General features: G+C 38.3%; 1 protein-coding gene across 2 annotated transcripts in view; it reads left to right on the forward strand.

Moving 5' to 3' along the window:
* Positions 1-19902, forward strand: part of LOC124135815 — a 30941-nt gene extending 11039 nt beyond the window's left edge. For both annotated transcript variants that reach the window (XM_046501389.2, XM_046501390.2), the window contains exon 3: positions 19011-19902. In XM_046501389.2, the coding sequence (XP_046357345.1) occupies positions 19011-19086 (76 nt within the window). In that variant the 3' untranslated portion in view covers positions 19087-19902. The remainder of the gene's footprint in view (positions 1-19010) is intronic.
* Positions 19903-21528: the final 1626 nt, after the last annotated feature.

Raw genomic sequence — 21528 nt, forward strand, 5'->3', positions numbered from 1 at the left:
CCACGAACAACGATAACAGCTAGTACACTTCTACCTCACGAACAACGATAACAGCTACTACACTTCTACCCCACGAACAACGATAACAGCTACTACACTTCTACCCCACGAACAACGATAACAGCTACTACACTTCTACCTCACGAACAACGATAACAGCTACTACACTTCTACCCCACGAACAACGATAACAGCTACTACACTTCTACCTCACGAACAACGATAACAGCTACTACACTTCTACCCCACGAACAACGATAACAGCTACTACACTTCTACCCCACGAACAACGATAACAGCTACTACACTTCTACCCCACGAACAACGATAACAGCTACTACACTTCTACCCCACGAACAACGATAACAACTACTTCACTTCTACCCCACGAACAACGATAACAGCCACTACTTTAATAACAGCTAATACTTTACGAACAATGATAACACCACATACACTTCTAGCACTGATACTTCACGAGCAACGATAACAGATACTACTCTTCTACCGTTTATACCCAACGAGCAATGATGACAGCTACTATGCTACAGCTGTTTGTTCTGTGAACAACGACAACAGTTACTACAATTCTACCGCTTATACTTCAAGAACGATAACAGGTTATACTCTTCTACTGGGTATACTCCACGAACAACGATAACACCAATACACTTCTATCGCTAATACACCACTAAAAACCATGACAATTGTTGTAATACAACGGCGTTTCTTCACATGCATCTCATAGTATAGTGTAGCTGGACATCGGTAACAATCTGGAGGTGAATTAATACAAAGTTTCTGAATGTTAGTCCCTTAATGTTACTTCTTCTTTGACCAATATCGCTACTACAATTATTACCACGACACAACGAAGCACTATTGTTGTATTGACACTGTCCTAACATTTATTATTTGTATAACCATCTTTCTTTTTCCTGACAACTATAAAAACGGATTTGCTTTTGTGTATCACCGCAGCTACATTATTAATTTTAATTATCGAACAGAATTACCTATTGTAATTTGTTTTCATTGTTTCTAATATCGCAACACGCACATGTTCAAACCGTAAGCATGCCTTCACTTGGTTGCGCTATTATAAGATGTATAGATATGCTGCAAATCGATAAGTGACAATGCGATTCAGTGGAGACTAGGCTTGGTTTTGCTTTCATCTTTGCTCTCCTCTTTGAATTTGTCTTTTATTCTGTGACCAGTGATATTCGGTTTATAAACAACTGCGACTATGATATGACAGCTGGAAATTGTTTTTAACTACTCCCACAAAATTACAATGAACATGGGCCATACAACTTGTATTTCGCGTCATCACGTTGCGTGGGAAAACGGAACTATTTACCTATTTGACAGTGAATCTGGCAGAAGTCTGCTCATTAGATGCATGAACACATTTCCTCAAGTGAGGCGTAAGTAATTGTCATTGTACGTGCAATCGCTTTTCACTAAACGCTGTTTTTCTGGTTTCGCTCTCTCCACGACGCAGCGATTGTCTTTACCACCAATCCTGGTCGAATCGGGACAACCTCAATAAATAATTTTCAACTTGTCTCTTAAAAGCAGCCCCTCCGAGAATTTAATTGAAACTAGTTTCTGTTATGTGTATCCAATCCTCCTCCCGAGGGAGGCCAATTGCCGGTAATGCCTCGACCGAGATCATGCTTTCTTGGGATTACTCCGGCTCTACCAGCCGCCATTTCCTCCCGGCATCTTCAAAGACGTGGGTCGGGGATTCGGAACCCTTTTTCTAAATCTAAAGGATTTTGGAAATTTGAGCAAGTACCTAAATAATTGCTAACGCGTCTTGGATATTATATGCCAAAAGAACTTCTGACCTTTTTGACAGTCCCCAGTGGTCGTCGCGTTGAATTCTGAACCACGGTTTTTTGTTCCACTCGGTTTATATACATGTATCACGAGAGGACACTGGGAAGCAGTGGAGCAATCTGTCAACACCAAATACCCAAAACAAGGTTTCATACGTTGCATGTCATGCCGCAGAATACAAAATAGACTTCATTATGATTTCTTCGTGACGAATCGATTGTAGACTCCACGATATTTGCTCTGGTTACGGGAGAGTGAAAACGGATCTAAAAGTATGTATCTATATGTGACTTTTGTCATAACGTTTCTGTAACGTGGTAAATAAAACGGTGCTTTTGTCGTGGATTTGGTGGTAGAACGGAACCAAACGACTCTATTTGTGAACTTGCACCCTATTCACGAAAAATAGTGTTTATGAATCACTATCAAATAGTAATAATACCAGGTTTTTGCGAAAAGGTGAGCGTACCCTGCCCCACCGGTGGCGCCCGTCACAAACACAGGCAAAGGCAAGCAATTGGTCACCTGAAAACATACGGAAACATGTATTAGTCAAAATAGAAAATTGCATCTGACATCAGTTTAGTCACTGATGTGTGAAATATAGAAATATCCTCCAAATGAGCAATTTAAATAAGCATTCCTCGGCGTTGATATTGTGCAACGTTGTATATTTAAAAAAACAAAAACCATAATCAATGTCTGTGTGATAATTAGCATATCATAAAACATGCGCATGTATGTATTCCTCTCGATGTATTACGTTCAGCTACTTTCCGTTGAGAATGTTATAAATTGCTCATAAAGTGACGTCATAGTCAAAGAATGGTATGACGCTACCCATGCATGAATTCGCTATTTAAAAAAAGCAGCCGAAATGGAAATCCCATATTTTCAGTTCAACTTATCAGTCAAGTTTTGTATTTTCCATTTGGAACTACAAAAAACTTTCAAGACGTAAATTCCACCTATCTGATTCGACTTATCGGAGGTCAAATACTGATACAATTGAAGGAATTCGTTATAGTTAGCCAAACCTTGAGTTTTGTCCCCGAGTTTAATCAAAAGCTCAACTGCATTTCCCTATCTTGACCTGCACAATATAAAACGTCATCGTCAACGTCAACGAAATGTGTGGGACGTATCTGGCGTTAACGTTGTATATATCCTAGATCTTGATAGATGTTTCAGCTGGCGGACTGAAGTCCCCGACGTTTATCATAAGCTCAGTAGCATTTATCTGTGCTCAGTGAACTACGAAGGAATGTTTGGGTCGTATCTGGCGTTGACGCTTTCTATTCAATGTAATTCACAGATAAAATCTTATAAAAGGAGTCATCTTTCAGAGTGAGATTCGTGACTTTATCGATTCATATTGGCGATAGAACGAGTTTCAAATGTATTTGTGCACTCACTTTCATGGAAGTTTCAGTTACGCAATGAAAAAATATTAAGATATACCAGCAGACATCGTAAATAGCTTTCAGTAGATCCCAGAGATTTGTGGTTTGGCAATGACACAGTGTTAACTAAGTTAGTAATTGCCTTTAAGTACGGTGGCGTTGTTTGTTGTTTACCAACACACTCAGCAGCAGTTTAGCCATGTGGCGGCGGTCTGTAAATAATCGGAAAAGACCAAAGAGTGATTGATATTATGAGCAATGTCGACGGGTACTCGTTCGATGATATTCCATCATGCAAGTCACCCAGTCTGACCACCGATCCATCTATCCATCACACCAATGGTCCGGTTTCAATTACCAACTTGTGTACAGTACTTGATATCCCCTTCAATGATGTGGCTGAAAACGGCGTAAATGTTTACTTACTCACTCGCTCATGTCGATTACCGATATATCGTTCACGTCTAACCGTTGTTGTGTTCGTTATACATTACTTTATGGCGCACTAGCTGGGAGGTAGGAAGCATTATGTTTAAAGCGTTGGCTCGTCATTCCGAAGACCGGGGTTCGAGTCCTCATGTGAATACAATCTGTGAAGCCTATTCCTGGTTAGACTATCGCTTCATCTGTGAAAAAAATTCATTGAAATAATTGTAATATCTTTTCTTAAAAACCTTTCATCTGCTGTTGTTTTCATGTGGCATCAATGAAACTGTTTGATCTAGTTTTGCATAGGCTTTTAGTAAAAACTTCATATATATATTTCACAGTTATGGCGCAGGGCTAATTCTTCGTGTTCCGTCGTGATAATGGCTGGAGTAATGTTAGGAGGGGCGTAAATCTCTCTCTCTCTCTCTCTCTCTCTCTCTCTCTCTCTCTCTCTCTCTCTCTCTCTCTCTCTCTCTCTCTCTCTCTCTCACGTGGAGTCTTATTAAGAGAAATTTAAGGAATCCTCCCCAGCAGTATTACGTGTTGATTTAAAACAAAACTGATACAGTTACCGCGTTTGACTGGAATACAGACGTGCAAACTTGCTCCAGTAGATATGAATGAAAATGAACATAATCTGACTCACACAACTGTTCGAATTCGTGCTTAACTGCAAATAGTTTTTCTTAAAAAACAAACGTTTAGTAGAAAGTAGTCTTAATATCAACACTCATTTCTGTCATCGTGAGAATAAAACACTTGGGCCAATGACACGGATTTTGTGAACTTCTTCCTATCACACATCGGATCGAAATTAGAAAAAGTTGAATTGAAATAACCTGACACATATGTTTGATTGGTGATTCTATCTCGTCATTCAAAGAACAATGAAACCTTTAGTTATCGCTGAACTTGGGGGTAGAGGTGCACATTTTATGTTGTGATTAGCTACAATGTATAAATCATTAAGAGCAGTATCCTGATTTAGTAGAAGACTCTTTGATTGATCTCACATAGTGATACCGAATGAACGCGCTTACCCCCAGGTAGGAGAAGCACATAAAACATTGATCTTAGTCTTTTTAAGCTAAGGATATAAAAGATGTTTTGTGTTCTTGTGTACGGTGAAAACATTTTTCGTATACATGTTGTCATGGTTTGTTACCGCCCTATCTCCCGACAACGGTAAATTCTTAATCTACTGATTCGTTAATGCGAGAGTAATTAGCACACGTTTTCGGAATGGTTAATTATTTACCAGTACATAGTCTATGCCTGAGATACTGATAGGGAGTTGGTCGTACTCTGTCATGTGTTCAGTGGGTGCTTCCCGTGGGCGTGCAATGTTCTCACAAGGCGATGACGCAGTATCATTATGGAGTATAAAGTTATATGAAGTTATTGTTGTGAGTGTTCTGTATGAAATTGTTGTGAGTGTTCTGAATGAGATTGCTGTGAGTGTTCTGTATGAGACTGCTGTGAGTGTCCTGTATGAGATTGCTGTGAGCGTCCTGTATGCTTACCTGTTTGTATGCTTACCTGTTTGAATGCTTTGAGCGGGATTTTAATGCGGATGTGTGTGTGGGTGAATCGGTGTGGGTGTGGGTGTGGGTGTGGGTGTGGGTGTGGGTGTGGGTGTTGGTGTGGGTGTAGTAATATACAAAGTTGCAACTAATTTTTCCTTTCTTTTTTTATATATTTTAAATGTACCATTATGTAATTAGTGTCTCGTAGGCCAACTGGCCGGGTGCTGTTTTTTTAATGAAATGTTTATATGTCCATATATTTAGTACTGCAGCATGTGACACTTTAATAAAACAATTTTCTTCTTCTTTTTTTTTTCTTCTTCTTCCTAAGATACTGATAGGGAGTTGGTCGTACTCTGTCATGTGTTCAGTGGGTGCTTCCCGTGGGCGTGCAATGTTCTCACAAGGCGATGACGCACTATCATTATGGGGTATGAAGTTATAACTCACTATTCTTGGACTAAAACCTAACAATGCAAAAAGTTTGTATATAATAAAATAATAGTTGTCTGACAGTCTAGATACAATGTGGTTATTTGTGTTTTGGACTTATGTCGATTAATTCATTCATACTTTTACAGTCGTGTTATGCAATTATAATATCGTTAAAACTCTAATTTTACGAGCGATATATCATCTTGTTATGAGTGAGTACGGTTTTACGCAGACTTTAGCAACATTCAAGCAATATCATGGCGTGGGGCACCAGAAATGGACTTCCAACATTGTACCCATTTGGGAAATCGAACTCGGGCTTGACGAGCGAACGCTTTTACTATTAGGCTACCCCCATCGACGCCACCCGTTCTCATTAGTACTGGTAATGGTGAAACTATGAATATTATAGTTCCATTTAAGGAACTGGAGTTAAGTCAACGGACATTGCACTCTATATTTTTCACGGGGCTTCTAAACTGCCGGGCAAAAGAAAATATACACTTGAAAATTGGATTTGACCCAAAAATCATAAACGTTATAAAAACGTTACTGGGCTGAAAACAGTCGCCGAAAAACTGCAAACGTAAGGTAGACAACACGACTATAATACCCGTATCAAATACATCATCATCGAATAATTGTTTCTTGTTTGTTTCATTTCTAGCCACCACAAACATGGGTGTATACTTTCATTTGCCAGTCAGGTTATTTAAGTTTTGTTCTTGAATCCATTCATACTAACATCTGTGGATATAAATAGAATAGGCAATTACAACACGTATAATAGTGTGCAACGTGCATGATAGTGAATGAAAAACGACAATTACATCACATTTCTAATGTGTAACACGTATAATAGTGAACGAATAACGACAATTACATCACACTTCTAATGTGTAACGCTTATAATAGTGAATGAATAACGACAATTACAGGACACTTCTAATGTGCAACGCGTATAATAGTGAATGAATAACGACAATTACAGCACACTTCTAATGTGCAACACGTATAATAGTGAATGAATAACGACAATTACAGCACACTTCTAATGTGCAACACGTATAATAGTGAATGAATAACGACAATTACAGGACACTTCTAATGTGCAACGCGTATAATAGTGAATGATTAACGACAATTACAGCACACTTCTAATGTGTAACAGTTATAGTAGTGAACGAATAACGACAATACAGGACACTTCTAATATGCAACACGTATAATAGTGAATGATTAACGACAATTACAGCACACTTCTAATGTGCAACACGTATAATAGTGAATGAATAACGATAATTACAGGACACTTCTAATGTGTAACACTTATAATAGTGAATGAATAACGACAATTACAGGACACTTCTAATGTGTAACAGTTATAGTAGTGAACGAATAACGACAATTACAGCACACTTCTAATATGCAACACGTATAATAGTGAATGATTAACGACAATTACAGCACACTTCTAATGTGCAACACGTATAACAGTGAATGAATAACGACAATTGCATCACACTTCTAATGTGTAATAGTTATAATGGTGAATGAATAACGTCAATTACAGGACACCTCTCATGTGCAACAGTTATAATAGTGAACGAATAACGACAATTACAGGACACCTCTCATGTGCAACAGTTATAATAGTGAACGAATAACGACAATTACAGGACACTTCTAATGTGTAACGCTTATAATAGTGAATGAATAACGACAATTACAGCACACTTCTAATGTGTAATAGTTATAATGGTGAATGAATAACGTCAAACGCTATTCATAAACTGACGGGTAACCTAAAAGTATAATTTAGCTATGTGTTATGTTATATAAATGAAATGATGAATTCAAGCATAAGAACCAAATGACTGTGTGTCTATGAAAAGTGATGACATGTACAGTATGGAAATGTTAGACGCATGTGAGTTGGATCAGTAGAATTCCAGGTAGGAAGGGCCATAAGTTATATTTTGGATAACATTTTCTTAGTTAAGTTCACATTGTAGTAGTTTTTTCCATCAGGGATTCGAAACCACAATCTCAGAGTAGGGCACCTAATCGCCAGCACACAAAGTCAGTGACTTAACATACTCAAAAATGAAAGTCCGACAACTGGTTTGTTGTGTTGTTTAACGCCGCACTCAGCAATATTCCAGCTATATGACGGCGGTCTGTAAAATAATCGAGTCTGAACCAGACAATCCAGTGATTGACATCATGAGCATCGATCCACGCAATTGGGATCGATGACATGTATCAAACAAGTCAGCGCCCTGATAGTGCTGGAATATTGCTAAAAGCGGCGTAAAACAATACTCGTTCACTATTATGTTTTCTTTTGTTTTAGATGTGCGAGATTATAATGCACCGGTAGTCAGACACAGTGACTTAGTTCATATTGTGCAATCTTACAGACTTGGTTATTTACAGGTCGTCGTGATATAGCTGCATATAGGAATTTTAATAACTGGACTGTCCGCCGGATTACCGATTGGCAATGGTTTGTGTAGGTTCATGTAGGTTCATGTGTACTTTTGCTTCAGCACGAATCTGATCGGAAACAAGTAAATTATTTATTAATTATATCCAAGTGAGGAATCAAAGTACGTGACAAGCCACCATTCTGACCTCTCACATACTCCTGAACTGTACAAAAAGCTGATGCCAATCTCAGGCGGAATAGAAAGAACTCGTTATTCTATCAAACAATATTCACTTCCCGTATATACTAAAACTAACGTAGACTGCAATGGTATTCCAGTCCATGATTGCCAGTCATTTACACAGTGCTTTATCTGAACTCCATGGGCCACTGCTGTCTTCTAGGCATACTGCTATGTCCTTATATAATGAGGGAAGTGCGAGAAGAAGCACGTGCAAATGTCATCATCGCCACTTCCGCAACATGATGTCTACTAGAGAGTGAATGTTCCTTCTTTTACGTATCGATAACTTTTAAAGAGTTAGATAGTTTTAATTGATAGACTAAGTGTATTTTCTTTTTTAAGCGAGCTGGTGGAGGCGTTTTCTCCAGCCGGCGGTCTTTCGTACTTGGTCAGCTTTTCGTAATTAAGATATATCGAACCGACTTTTCGATCATCATCACTATTTGATAGTAATTTCTTAACACATTATTATGGAATAGTCGAAATCGTACTACGGCCTCTGCTTTTAGCAGATGTTTCTTATGATTATTGAAATGACTTTGTCGCTTTTATTTATATACAGTGACTATATGATCAAATACAAATCTGATGATTTTTTTATTTGAAATACTGCTTTTCATCCAATAATATAATTGCACTTATTTGTTTGGTATATTTTGCAATAGGCACTTATCAGCCAATAATCATGAAGCACAATCATTACAACAAAATGAACACATGAAACTCATCGGCATCAAACTAAACTCGGATAATACTGTTATACGTCTGTACGATAAATATAGGGAAGTGATTTTTTACAAATCTTCATCACGGTATAAGGCAATAAGGACAACAAAACAAAAGATAACGTATCGTTATGCCCGAGCTTTATACCCGCATTATGCAACCTCAACACCTATGTCGTCTCATTCGGACACCACACTGGAGAGACGCTGTAGTATGGCGTCGCACGTCATCACTGATTTTCAGTGATCCATTCATATACTTTTCATATTTCATTCTTAAATAAACTAAGGATCTTAAGTACTTCGCATCCTGGCCTAAGCGCTGCAGGTTTTGAATTTGTGAGACCTTACAATCGAACTAACTTAGACAAATACACATTATATTATATGACTATGGATGTGTCAGTAGGGGCTTATATATAAGTTAGAAACATTTCAGCGATAGGTCGCCGCTACCTGTAGTGCAAATTACAGCGTCTCAAGGAGTGAGAAAACAATCAACACTTACCCCTTCTAGACTATGTCATCAACGTTCAGATGAGAGTACAGGGTTTACAAAAAATGGATCACTTTATAACAAAGGTACTGTTCACGTTATCTGTACGCATCCATTTTTGAGTACACTAAACTATTGTTTTAATTTCTATTTCTTAAACATATCTATGGAAACATGACGCATATGTGAAACGACCCGGGCTAAGAGTCAGTCGTAATGGATGCAAGTATTTCGCTAAAGTTCTCTTGCAATTTTACTTAAGTTAGTTTTCAGAACTTCTGACCCCCATTGTCAAAACCGAACGAGGGCAAATTAATAAGGGACACGTAAATGATGGGGAAAAGAGAAAACAACCTTGCGCTCCACCTACCCATTATCACGACGATTGAACGCTTAGCGTTATATCGTATGACTCTTGCCATCTGAAGGCCGGATAGAAAGGATAGCGTATCTCAAATGTATCCCTTCTTGAAAGATAGATTATTCTGATTTTTCAGGGTGAGGGAGACAGGTGTCAACCGATCTCTGCTTGTCCTAAGATTAAAAAGCATCTTGCAGGGGATTTTAATCAAGATATGCAGCATTCACGGCCGTATCGTTGTGACGTTAATCTATCACACTTGATGATTAATTTCGACTCTAATAGGGTTCATGGGATTACTTGTGGTAGAGATAGAGCTAGCAAGAAAGGGGATGTGGAATTTTGAAAAATAATAAAGACATACATTTTACTGGATTCATATTAGAAATTTTGTGACAGGTTTATACGTATTGGATTTTGTTAACGTCATTCCGGAGAAAGATACATTGAATGTTGGCTAACCTAGGTTGAAGTTTCATTTATCTTCACCTCTTTTTCCCCATTGTGCTGTCAAAGATGCGTTTATTGAATATATGAACGAACGACTGCAACAATGGATCGCTTTAATATTCCTTTGACTTTCTGGTAGCACTTTTAAAGCTTTGTTGCTAATTATGTTGTTAAGTGGGCGGCCGATCAATTTCTTCGTTGACCTTACACGCTTTTGTTTTGGGCAATGTTGACCGACGTCTGACACTTCCTCATTATAAACATAGCTTTATGCCCCAACACTTGACCATCAGTGTCCAGACCTTAACTGCGTATGGTTTCATGCCTTCTATTTCGATATAAAAGATAATCAGCATTCTGTTCCCTACTATTTGTACAAGAGGAATCGATGGTTAAGCGCCTAAAGTATTTTGTAAAATACGTTTTTCCTAGATTTAAGTAACTTGAGTGATGTTTAACAAGGATAAGGACTCACAGACTGGCAGACAGACGCAGGACAGAGACGCAGGCTTACATGCATACTGGCAGTCGGACTGACAGCAAAACTGGTTGTTTCTGGGGTGTTATGTACTAATATGTCTCAGTCGGCTGGCAGATTGTTGTTGACACTGTCTGGAATCTCAGACGGCATAGATAGACGCCAATGTCATCCTAATTATATTTTCTGATGAAGCACCGTTCTAATGTAATTCCGAAGCCATACTATACTCTAGGTTCGTTGCATCTTTCTCACACGTCTGCGTAAGGCATTGCTGCAATCGCTTGTGCTGTGTAGTTAATTGTTCACAGAACATATCGCCTTTACAACCACTAAATTGCGCGAAACTCACTGATACCCTCAAAACAAACTCGTGCACTCGATTATCATCAGATGAATCTTTGCACTACAATGTTTCATTTAACCCTTTTTAACATTTTTGTGGCTGACAGATTGAGCCGTCAATGCAGGAAGTTTGTTCATTGTTCAAATATGTGTGAAATGGTCAGCCAATCATGCTATTGAGTGGTGGTTTCATTGAACAATTTGGCAACAGCTGGGACTTTCAATATATGTCCTACAGAATGCAAGTATAAACAATAATAATGCTTTTAGAAAGACATGTATGTCTCTTATTCAAAATTCTTGATGAGCGTGTTGGTGTTGAGAGCAAGGTGGGGAACAGATATTGGAATTGGAATTGCTTGCAACGGGACTCTTTGTGTCTCAGACAGGATGACACTGGGTTCAACTGTCATTATGATCCTTGTATCGATTTTGCAAACAGAATCCTGAAAAGGTACCCATACAAACGTGATTGTTCTTTTCATAAACCTTTCTGTTCCCCTGTGAATACCTTTGATATCAGTGACATTTCGTAATCTGGCATACTAAAACCTGAAAATGAATTTTAATTGTTTCAAGAACATTCTCACAGCGGACTTATGACTTGCCGACATTTTGGAACCAATGAAACTAGTATTAATATTTCAAGAGAAGCAAAGACCTCTTTTTATGGCGTTTTTTTGTACATAGTTTTGCGTGGGAAGGACTGATAAAAGTCGCAATGGTCTTATCATGCATTTTCTATGATGAATGTGTCTGAATCGGATCTGACGAAATGCACAGACATATTTTTGTAATATTGTTCTTTTTAAACTGTTTTAGATCCCACATATACATATTTTGTTTCTTTTCACACTTTTTCATACTGTTCCAACTTGTACTTGTATGTCCAATGTGATAATTGTTTTCCAACAATTGAATTGCGGAACAAATACAATATCGTTATCCACGTACATAAACACACGTATCCGTACTTGTTGTTACCCTGTCTGGCGCTCGACATTAAGGGGCTAAAACAAGGACTGGTCTGCTCGGAGTCAGTATACTCTGTCTGAGTGGGGTATTCATGTTAAACTGCGGCATGGTATCTCAGTGGGCTAGCACTATAAACCGGCATCAGTCCGGACGAGTACAAGCAACCCAAAACACTATATAAATGCAATAATCGTGGACGCGACGTTAAACCCCAGTTCACCTCACCTCAACCAACACACGCATTCACACACCAGAAGCGACAAGAGTAGATTACGCAAATAGATATGACATCATTTTAATTCTTCATATTGAAAAAAAGCGCTAGAAAGTTATGTAGTTTTTATGACGTCTGTCACAACTTAAAGCCTGTATGGCATCATGTACGACAGGATTCCTTTAGCAAATTGTAAGATCACATAGTGCTGTGGACATTGACTTTCCAGAAAGTCCTGGTTCTACTCCCCATACTGTCACATTTGGTTAAATAAAGTCCCTATGCGATTTATCCTATACACCTCTGGTTATTTCATTTCGTTAACGAAATAATATATCGGTACATGAAAATTTACGTAAAAATATCAAATAGTTGATAATTTCTATGGTCCATTTTCATTAAATAACATGGTCTACATCCTCAGTATAGACTATCAAAAGCATACCTGAGACTAGATGATCGACCTTGGAGTGATGATAAGAGGTAGTAAAATATGGAACATTAACACCAGAGAATAACCAATCTCGATTATCCGCCAAAAGACATTCATTTGTGAAAAGTATATGAGTGGATCACTGAAAATAAGTGTTGGCACAAAGCCATCTCATTTTGTGAGTTAGGTTTCCAGTGCATAAAAAGGACTCAGACACGTGTATTCTTTAAGAATCTGGAGAGGGAAAACTAACCTCGGTCCTTCATTTGAAATTAATGCATGTGCAGCTACGCTTTGTTTGCTGTATTGTTTGTCATATTGACAATGGTTAATCATCACATATACGTGTGTCGTTATGAACAATAAAGCACTGTAACGTCATACATGTCTTAATTACAGTACAAAGACGCCAAGTGAAAGAGCATCCGTATCACTGTTTGTGAAAAGACATGTTGCCAAGAAACCTACTACAACAAGAAAGATATCACTTTGAACAGAAATCAATATTTAAAATAATCCCACCGGCGCACATACTGATAAAAACACATTGGCTTAAAACGCAATCGTATTTGGTCACATACACGTCATATCGATTCAAATGAATTGCCGATATGGTAAAGTGTGATGAGCGCTCATGACTTTGATCTTTGCTTTGTTATAAATATTTGATAGGAATCGAAAGTATAAATCGCTGATTGCTTGACCCTGTTGGTTATTGGCACTTGGCAACAAGATTGTTTGTCCGCAGTAAACTAGTTTTACTGGCACGTTTGTTAGTATACATTTTACGCTTAAGCATGTACTCTTTCTTTAGATTTAAGAGAAAAGAATATGATAATGTCCGGTTCTATTATAAATAATTTGAATTTAGAGGGAAATGTTCATGATCGAGTCCAATCAACATTGTCAAGCAGAAGTATGTTTTTTGAAACAGAAAACCATGCTGCAACCGTTAATATATAATAGTTGCTTTTTTTGCATGAACATGATATTGGTTTGTCACCGACATATGGAGACTACCTGACAAAAAATAACGATTTCGACATTTGATTTCGTCTAACGTTGCTGTATTCCTACCATACCTGGTCAATATAATTCTATTTCAAGAGACAGCAATGTTACAAACCTATAAAACTTAACAAACAATGTCAATTATTGTATCTTCACCGAAATAGGTTATTTCGTCAATGTGGGAGTTTGTTTTCATAGTTCCATCGCAAACAAATGTTTGAAGTGCACTGGCATTGATGATAAATGTAATAACGATCACGCTACGGATATTTACTGTTAACTCAAGAAATACATCCGCGACTGATTGTATCAACATATCACCATTAGCATGTGCATTGTAATTAACAGTTGTATCAACGTGGCGTTCTTATATCCATGTTTAACATTGTGACTCAGTTGTGTAAATAGGAGGATGTACGTGGATTATGCCAACTTGTAAACCGCGAGACCGAATCCATCGTAAATGACAGAATTTATCTTTACGCGTTCGCAACGTACATTACTTATTATTGGAAAAATATTTGTGAGTGATAATTAAATCTATGTTTTGACTGTCACTAGATTTTCAGCATGGTAATTCGAAGTGAGTGACGGTGAGTTGTGGCGTGACAAGCAATCTCGACCGATTTGTATGGGGTTTTACAAGACAAGGATTGTTCTTTCTTTAACGAGTAATGACAAATCATACAAAATCATACCATACAAGTCATATACAAGAGAGTAGACGTGGATTATTGGCCCGTGAAAAGCAGCTTTCACCATAAATTATGTTTCTCATTACCCTAATACGTCACGTATGTCAAATACAAGTTACCCTCCCCATCTTTGAAAAAGTTTGAGATTTAATCATTGCGATCGCAAAAAGGTGAAATGTCTTCCAAGAATATCTTTTATCGGCTTTTCTCATGACAAAAACAATGACGTACGCATAAATTCCGTTCACCTATCGACAACTTTCACAAGTTAATAAATAATACACGTATATATATATATATTTTTTCGGATCAGTTTTCGTTCTTTTTTTTAAAATGAGATGCCATTGGGAAGACATATCGATTTGTTGTTTAAAACGTAATATTTTAACATTGATCAGCGGATGTATTGTATTGGACATTCATACAGTGATGAGGATGAGATATTACGGTTATAATGTTGTTATAGCACACCCAATGAACGAGCAAACCTTTCCCAGACTTCAAACGTTCTCCTAGAAATTGAACGAGAGTGGCACTGTCACTGCCGTAACGAGCAATACATGCTGAGCCTTTTTGAGTTTCTCGAAATAGCTTGCATCCATGTATGTATGTCTCCAGCTAACAGCCTTAATGACATTGCTTTCGTATTTTTGTGATGGGGCGAAGGAGGCGGCTAATTCTTTGAAAGTATGCACGTAATTACCACGCAGCATCTCACACAATTCTAAGCTGTTGTCACGCACGCTTACACATCCATGTCCGCAGCAGAACAGATAACGTCAGGGAGCGCGGTGACGTTCCAGGAGTTGGGGCGATCAGATGGTATTGACGTGGAGATGTGATCGCAGCATGAGTGACAGCGCTCTCGACACGATCTAGTAACTCCTCGCACCACGACGTCGTCACCGTGAGAACACTCCGTATGCTCATTCAACACGACCATTGTTCTTATTTGTTATTTCAAGTGCTCATCAGTCTGTTTGTAGCGGATAATGACATCTTATACTCGTATTTTAAGACGAAAAATTGATTCGCTGGGCCTTTACATAATAGATATGAATGTAGAATCAAAGAGGAACAAATATCTAGCTTTCTCTGACAGTTGTAAATTTTTCATAGGCTCCTTTATTGAATTTAGGGACAGAAATAACCATCCCTGATCGATGATTCATCGGTATTGTGTAATGAAATACAGACTCAAGCAAATTACATTGATAAGGAACATTGCGCGTCCTTCTAAATGGTGTGTACTCAGTATAGATGCATGTTACCCAATGTTTAACAACAGAGATGACGTAAAGTAAAGATCCGAAAGATCTCACTTAAAGTGATGCGATATGTCAATATCTGGTAGATATGTAATTCCTGCAATGCAAGCAAAAGCAACTCAAAGCACAGGTCTAGTGTTCAAAAGTTTGGTATCAAGACATACCAACAATATTTGACATCCACTGGAACCTTTGTTTGACATTTGAGTTACCCTAAAGTTTTACTTGTCATAGAAAAACTGGACGCATTTAGAATGTGATATCTCACGATGTTATGCTGCTCATTAACTGTTTTTTCCTTTAAACGATTATTGTCAGCCTGATAAAGTCATTATCTCTACTTAGTGACCACTGTTGCGTTTTAGCTCGCCTTACACGTTTGAATGACGAGGCAGGTACCCGGTACGCAAGTCCAAAACAATGATACACCTACGATTGTTGCAATGGTTCGAACACCTGGTATCTTTACTATTTGATAGTGAATCATAAACACATGCTTGTGATATAGTCGGAATCATACAAAGGACTCTGCTTTTAGCAGATAGTTCAGTCTTATGATTATGGAAAGGGTTTTGTCGCTCTTATTTATCTAAACTGCACACATATTGAAAACATGATCTAAAGTTATCTTTTATAAAGCTGCCTTAACGATTAAAACGAAACTTGGTGTGCATGATTCTTCAAGTGATTGCCCCAAACAGATCAGCATGAAGGGGAACACAATTGCTGCCCATGGAGATGCCTACTTCTTGCCTGAATTGTCCTATCCCAAACTTTTACATAGATGCTATCTATGACGAAGTCCATCATTTTACATATTCATTTCCCAGTAATCTTCAGATGACAATTGTTTACATTTTTGATAGAATGTCCTGAACCACGTTTGTAAGAAATTGGGTTTTTGAGAATGAACATGGTATTAATTCCACTTGTCTCAAGTACTTTCTGTGAATATAAAGATAGTCCTTCCTTGATTGTATTAACGAAAGAAGACCTGGGGTAAACACGTATATTTTGATAGATCAGACTGCTTTTTACACACAGGAATCATTTAAAAGAATGCCCGATCACATCTCTTAGCCGTAAGCATTTTTCAGATTCATGAAATAAGCATTTGATATTGACAAATGTTTTGATAAATATTTGATCGGTTCTTGAAGAACCCGAAGAACATTCTGCTAGGGAATTAAACTTGCCTAACTGAAACATTCGGATTAGAAGTTAACGGGTTGCATTCGGAAACAGTGTATTGAAAAAACAGTGAGGCAGTGCAGCCGACGCCTACGCAATATAATTGCAGTCTGTGTGGGACCTGATGGGGTCGAACAAGAAAATGCTTTGCTTGGAGGTCGATAAAGTTGTTGACGCTTTGCTGCACATGTTATCAACGTTCACAGTCTTATTCTGTAAGTCTCTACGGCTTCTGACTCTGGCAACCCTAGATGTTGCACGTATGACATTGCCTGTGTTATAAACAGTCTTCAGTGGGCACTCACATGAAACCTCTGGCAACTTGTCTTTGGACAACGAAAGGGAATGTGTGAAGTAATACTTTGTAAAATAGGATCCAAGGCCCGAAGTATGAGTACTTCAAATGAAGATGATTCGTTTCATTTATAAAATCTGGAGTCGAGCAATGAGGACATACATATTCATTATATTAATATTTTAACAATTTCCTTTCGGTCTGTTTTACCACCGCATGCTGCCAGACATTCAATTCAGTTGTCATGGAGGCATTTGATGTCATCCATTGTACTCTGACGATCAAATCATTGCAGCGTGACGTCATGCCCGTCTCACAGCTGTCTCAGCACACGTACAAGAAGTGGAAAATTACCCCCAGCATTTCGCATTTACAATGTCGATAAACATTGTGTGTTTGCAGATTTGTTTGTGTTATTGAGTATTCTTTGCGCGGAAAGTTTACTCAATAACACCAGCAAATATGAAAACACTTAGTGTCTATTTTCTAAATGACTCCTTCCTGCTGAAAGCACACCGATAATGTCCCCCTCTCAGCGTGGCCGACAATTGTTCGAATACTGTTGACTTACATTGGAAACACAGAAGAGACGTAATGAGTTGACTCCCATCTGCCTTCTGTAAAGTATGTTGTCTTGGATGTGTTTGTGCGATTAGTTTCAATGGTCATAAGAACAGCCCACTGAACTAATCACTACTTCAACCTTGCTGATCATGACTCCGTGATGTGGTGTTCGTTCGATGTAATAAATACCCATTGGATTTAATATTCCCAAATCTAAGGTGCTCAGATGTTACATACATCTCGACTAATAAAATAACGATCGTTCAATGGTAGCAATGTGCAAATGAATAAGTCTAAACAAACACCGTGTTGTACTTTGTTGTGTCAAGCTTTCGGCTGTCTCGAAGTCAAAGCTTGTTCCTTGTGTATTCCTCAAACACAGGATTCATAAACAAATGCTCATGATACATTCGACTCTGTTTTTGGCAGAGATTTCCTATGAATATGGGACGTTTTTTGTCACTTATATCCTTATTCATCATTTTTCGGTTGTGTCGAACCTAGGCTAGCTCGAAGTATTTACGTAGGTCCCTTCAACCTCGACACAACGGTGTTTGACTGTAATGTGTACGTATTATAGTAGGAAAGCGTTCCGTCAATTTGTTTCTGGTCTCATTTTCATCACTCTGACTTGAATTTGTTGCATGCATGAAAACCTCTCAAGGTGATGGTTCATAATGATTTGCTGTTTGATTTGACACAATTTTGTAGATGAAAGATGTCACTTGAGCCAATGTAACATCATGAGATTGAACAGTTTTATGGTGTGGAATTTTCATTAACCATGTGTATGACATTCGCAACAGAGTTCAATTCGTCCAAAATTTTACTGATTCATCAGTAGATATTGCCATTACTTATACATCAATATGTAGTTGATTGTTTCTTCGGCGTTAACCGAGATATCTCCATCACACACAATTTGGTTATCAGGGATCTCCCTTGTGGCACGAAGATAACGTCAGTTTACATGGGAATACTGATCAAATCACACGCATGTACTGTTATAGAAATAACAAGTTCCAGATGTATCAATGTTTCTGCATTAGTTTAGAACCATACACAGAATATGTTCGAAATATGTACCATGTGGTCAAAGAAAAGATAATTGCAGACAACCGGTACTTGTAACTCCTTGAATGTTTCACCTGTCAAAGAATTCTCATATATCTGAATATTTCTTATTGTTGTAGGTATTCCCGAGGGGGCGGATTCGGACCTGCTTCCAACCCGGATTCATGGTCTGAAGTCTACCGTACTGGAAACTGATAACTGCCATCAAAGGGAGGCAACAGCCGTGGGAATATTTGACAACTTCCAGCACCACCATATTTCAAACACGTGACGCCCAGGGGAGATGACTAACATCAGAAATTTGCCGCTATGTCTGTCCAAACATGAATTGAATATTAGACAACATCATACACATACGCAATCAAGACTGTAAATGTTCCAAATGTTGATAGTTATATTCTTGCAGGACTTATAACCATACAAATTGAATAATATAAGGTACTGACGTTTGTTTACCATACAAAATGACTTGAGATTCACTGTTAAGTTATTTGTATCTTAGGGCATTAGTTGTTAGCAAATAGTTGCTCACTTAGGTACATTCCCGCTTCATCTATCCTGACCCCGCCTTGCCCGAGTTTTGAAGAGTGCAGAAAAATGTTATGAAACGCAGCTACTTTGCCAATAGCGTTGACAACTGTGCGTTTCAAGCTCAAATAATTCTTTATGACCACTAAATGACATGATAATGATTCCATTTGGTTCAAAATATCTTTCATTCAAGCATGCAAACCATGTCAACATTTGTCCGGCATCACATTTTACTGGAAACGCTATTGGTATAGTACTCTCACAGAAACAACTTTGAGAAACCCCATTTGGGCAGAGAAACCCGAGCGGGCACGTACCTTAGGAGACACGACTAATGTGTTTGTTTGTAATGTGAAATAAGATGACACGATTAAATCGCTTCCTGGTAACCTGTTGCAATTTGAAACCGACACCATCTATGCCCATTACGGCACATGGTACAGTCATATTGATTATTTTGAATAAAGTGTCACGGACAGATGTGTGAGTTTTTGTATTTAAACTTTTACTGTGTACAGCATTGCCTTTATGAGGGCAAATATAGCCCTATCTATTTTCAACTTATCAGCTACTGAGAGCAATGGGTTAAGGCCAGAGTCCAGCCACAGTATCACTCCCTACTGTCAAATATAATCGAAACACCTACAGTAAACTACGGTTATAACGAACTCAAAGGGACCACAAATTTTAGTTCGTTATAGGCGTAGTTCGTTATAAACATATATACAGCAAATGGCCGGAACAAAAAAAACCCAGTTCGTTATATCCGTTCGTGTTCGTTATAAACGTAGTTTACTGTAGTTTGGTAGGCTATTACATGAGTGGTGGTTCTGTCTAACACTATAGCCATCGGGACACTTTTGAATATGTGATACATATACATAAACATGTGGACTAAAATGAAAACACGTGTGTATTAGACCCAGAATAACACCAAAGAGTCGATTCTGAACCATATCTGGTAAAGGTGAATTTGATTTAGAAACCAAAAATATCTGACAACAGCACATTGATAAGCGAATGTCAATACTAATCATAAATGACACCTGTGATTTAAAATCACTGCAAAACGTAACGTACCACCATCCAGTACATGGACAGATAAGATCAGTCCGCATTGTACATGTGTAGATAATAACAACTCAGGTGTAGGAATAGGGGAACAACACCTCAGTATGTGTTTTGTGTGTAGTTGAGCTTCGATAACCACCATGCATACCTACATTATGTATACCTACACACTTCGAACTCCGATGAAGTAAGATACAAAGAGTTACTCTCTGACTGAAAAACTTCATACACGCACGACCACCTATAGTAATATTTCTTACATTAAGGACAAAAATTGCAAAATGTGCTCATCAGGAAATACCATTTTGCTAGCGATAAACATCATCGTTGAGTTTCGATCACGTGGTTAGAATCCGGGCTAGGTCTGCAGTCAGGTGGCAATTATTGAGAAGCACACACTGATATCTATAACTGATCTCAGTCACATGACTGCCGACCCTTACCCGGACTGGAACCACGTGATTAAATGAAAGCTAACAAAACCCTTTCCATTCCATAGTAAGAATAAATTTGCAGAGGCGAGTGTACGATTCCCGCTGTGTCATGAGCATGTGTGTATGAATCACTATCAAATTGCGATGGCACCAGGTGTCCACTAAAAGGTGAGCGTATCCTTCCCCAACGGTGGCACCTGTCATAAGCATGTCATGTTTTGCCTGAAGAAACACGGGACCATATAGTACAAGTCAAAGTAGGGAATTGCAAATCGAAAATGTCAGTGCATCCTGCCATTCTGGTAGCAGACGTCACAAACACATGCAAATGCAAGTCAATTTTTCACCAGAAACAATACGGAAACCTGTGGTACAGTTCAAAATAGGGAACAGCGTCGGGCATAAGTTGTGTCACTGATGAAATGTCTTCCACAACAGGATGGTCGGGCGCACTATAGGAGCCCATGGGGATGATGATGTTTAACGGTAGAAGAAAATGTGATTTCATCTGCAAACACCCAGACAATTTGCATTTTAGGATAAAAATCTAAATCTTGCTTTCGTCGACTGATTTTACGAGAGCTTTGAATCTTTTCTGGTT

The sequence above is a fragment of the Haliotis rufescens genome, unplaced genomic scaffold (genome assembly GCF_023055435.1).
Source record: "Haliotis rufescens isolate VD_foot unplaced genomic scaffold, xgHalRufe1.0.p SCAF_4, whole genome shotgun sequence".
NCBI classification, from domain to species: domain Eukaryota; kingdom Metazoa; phylum Mollusca; class Gastropoda; order Lepetellida; family Haliotidae; genus Haliotis; species Haliotis rufescens.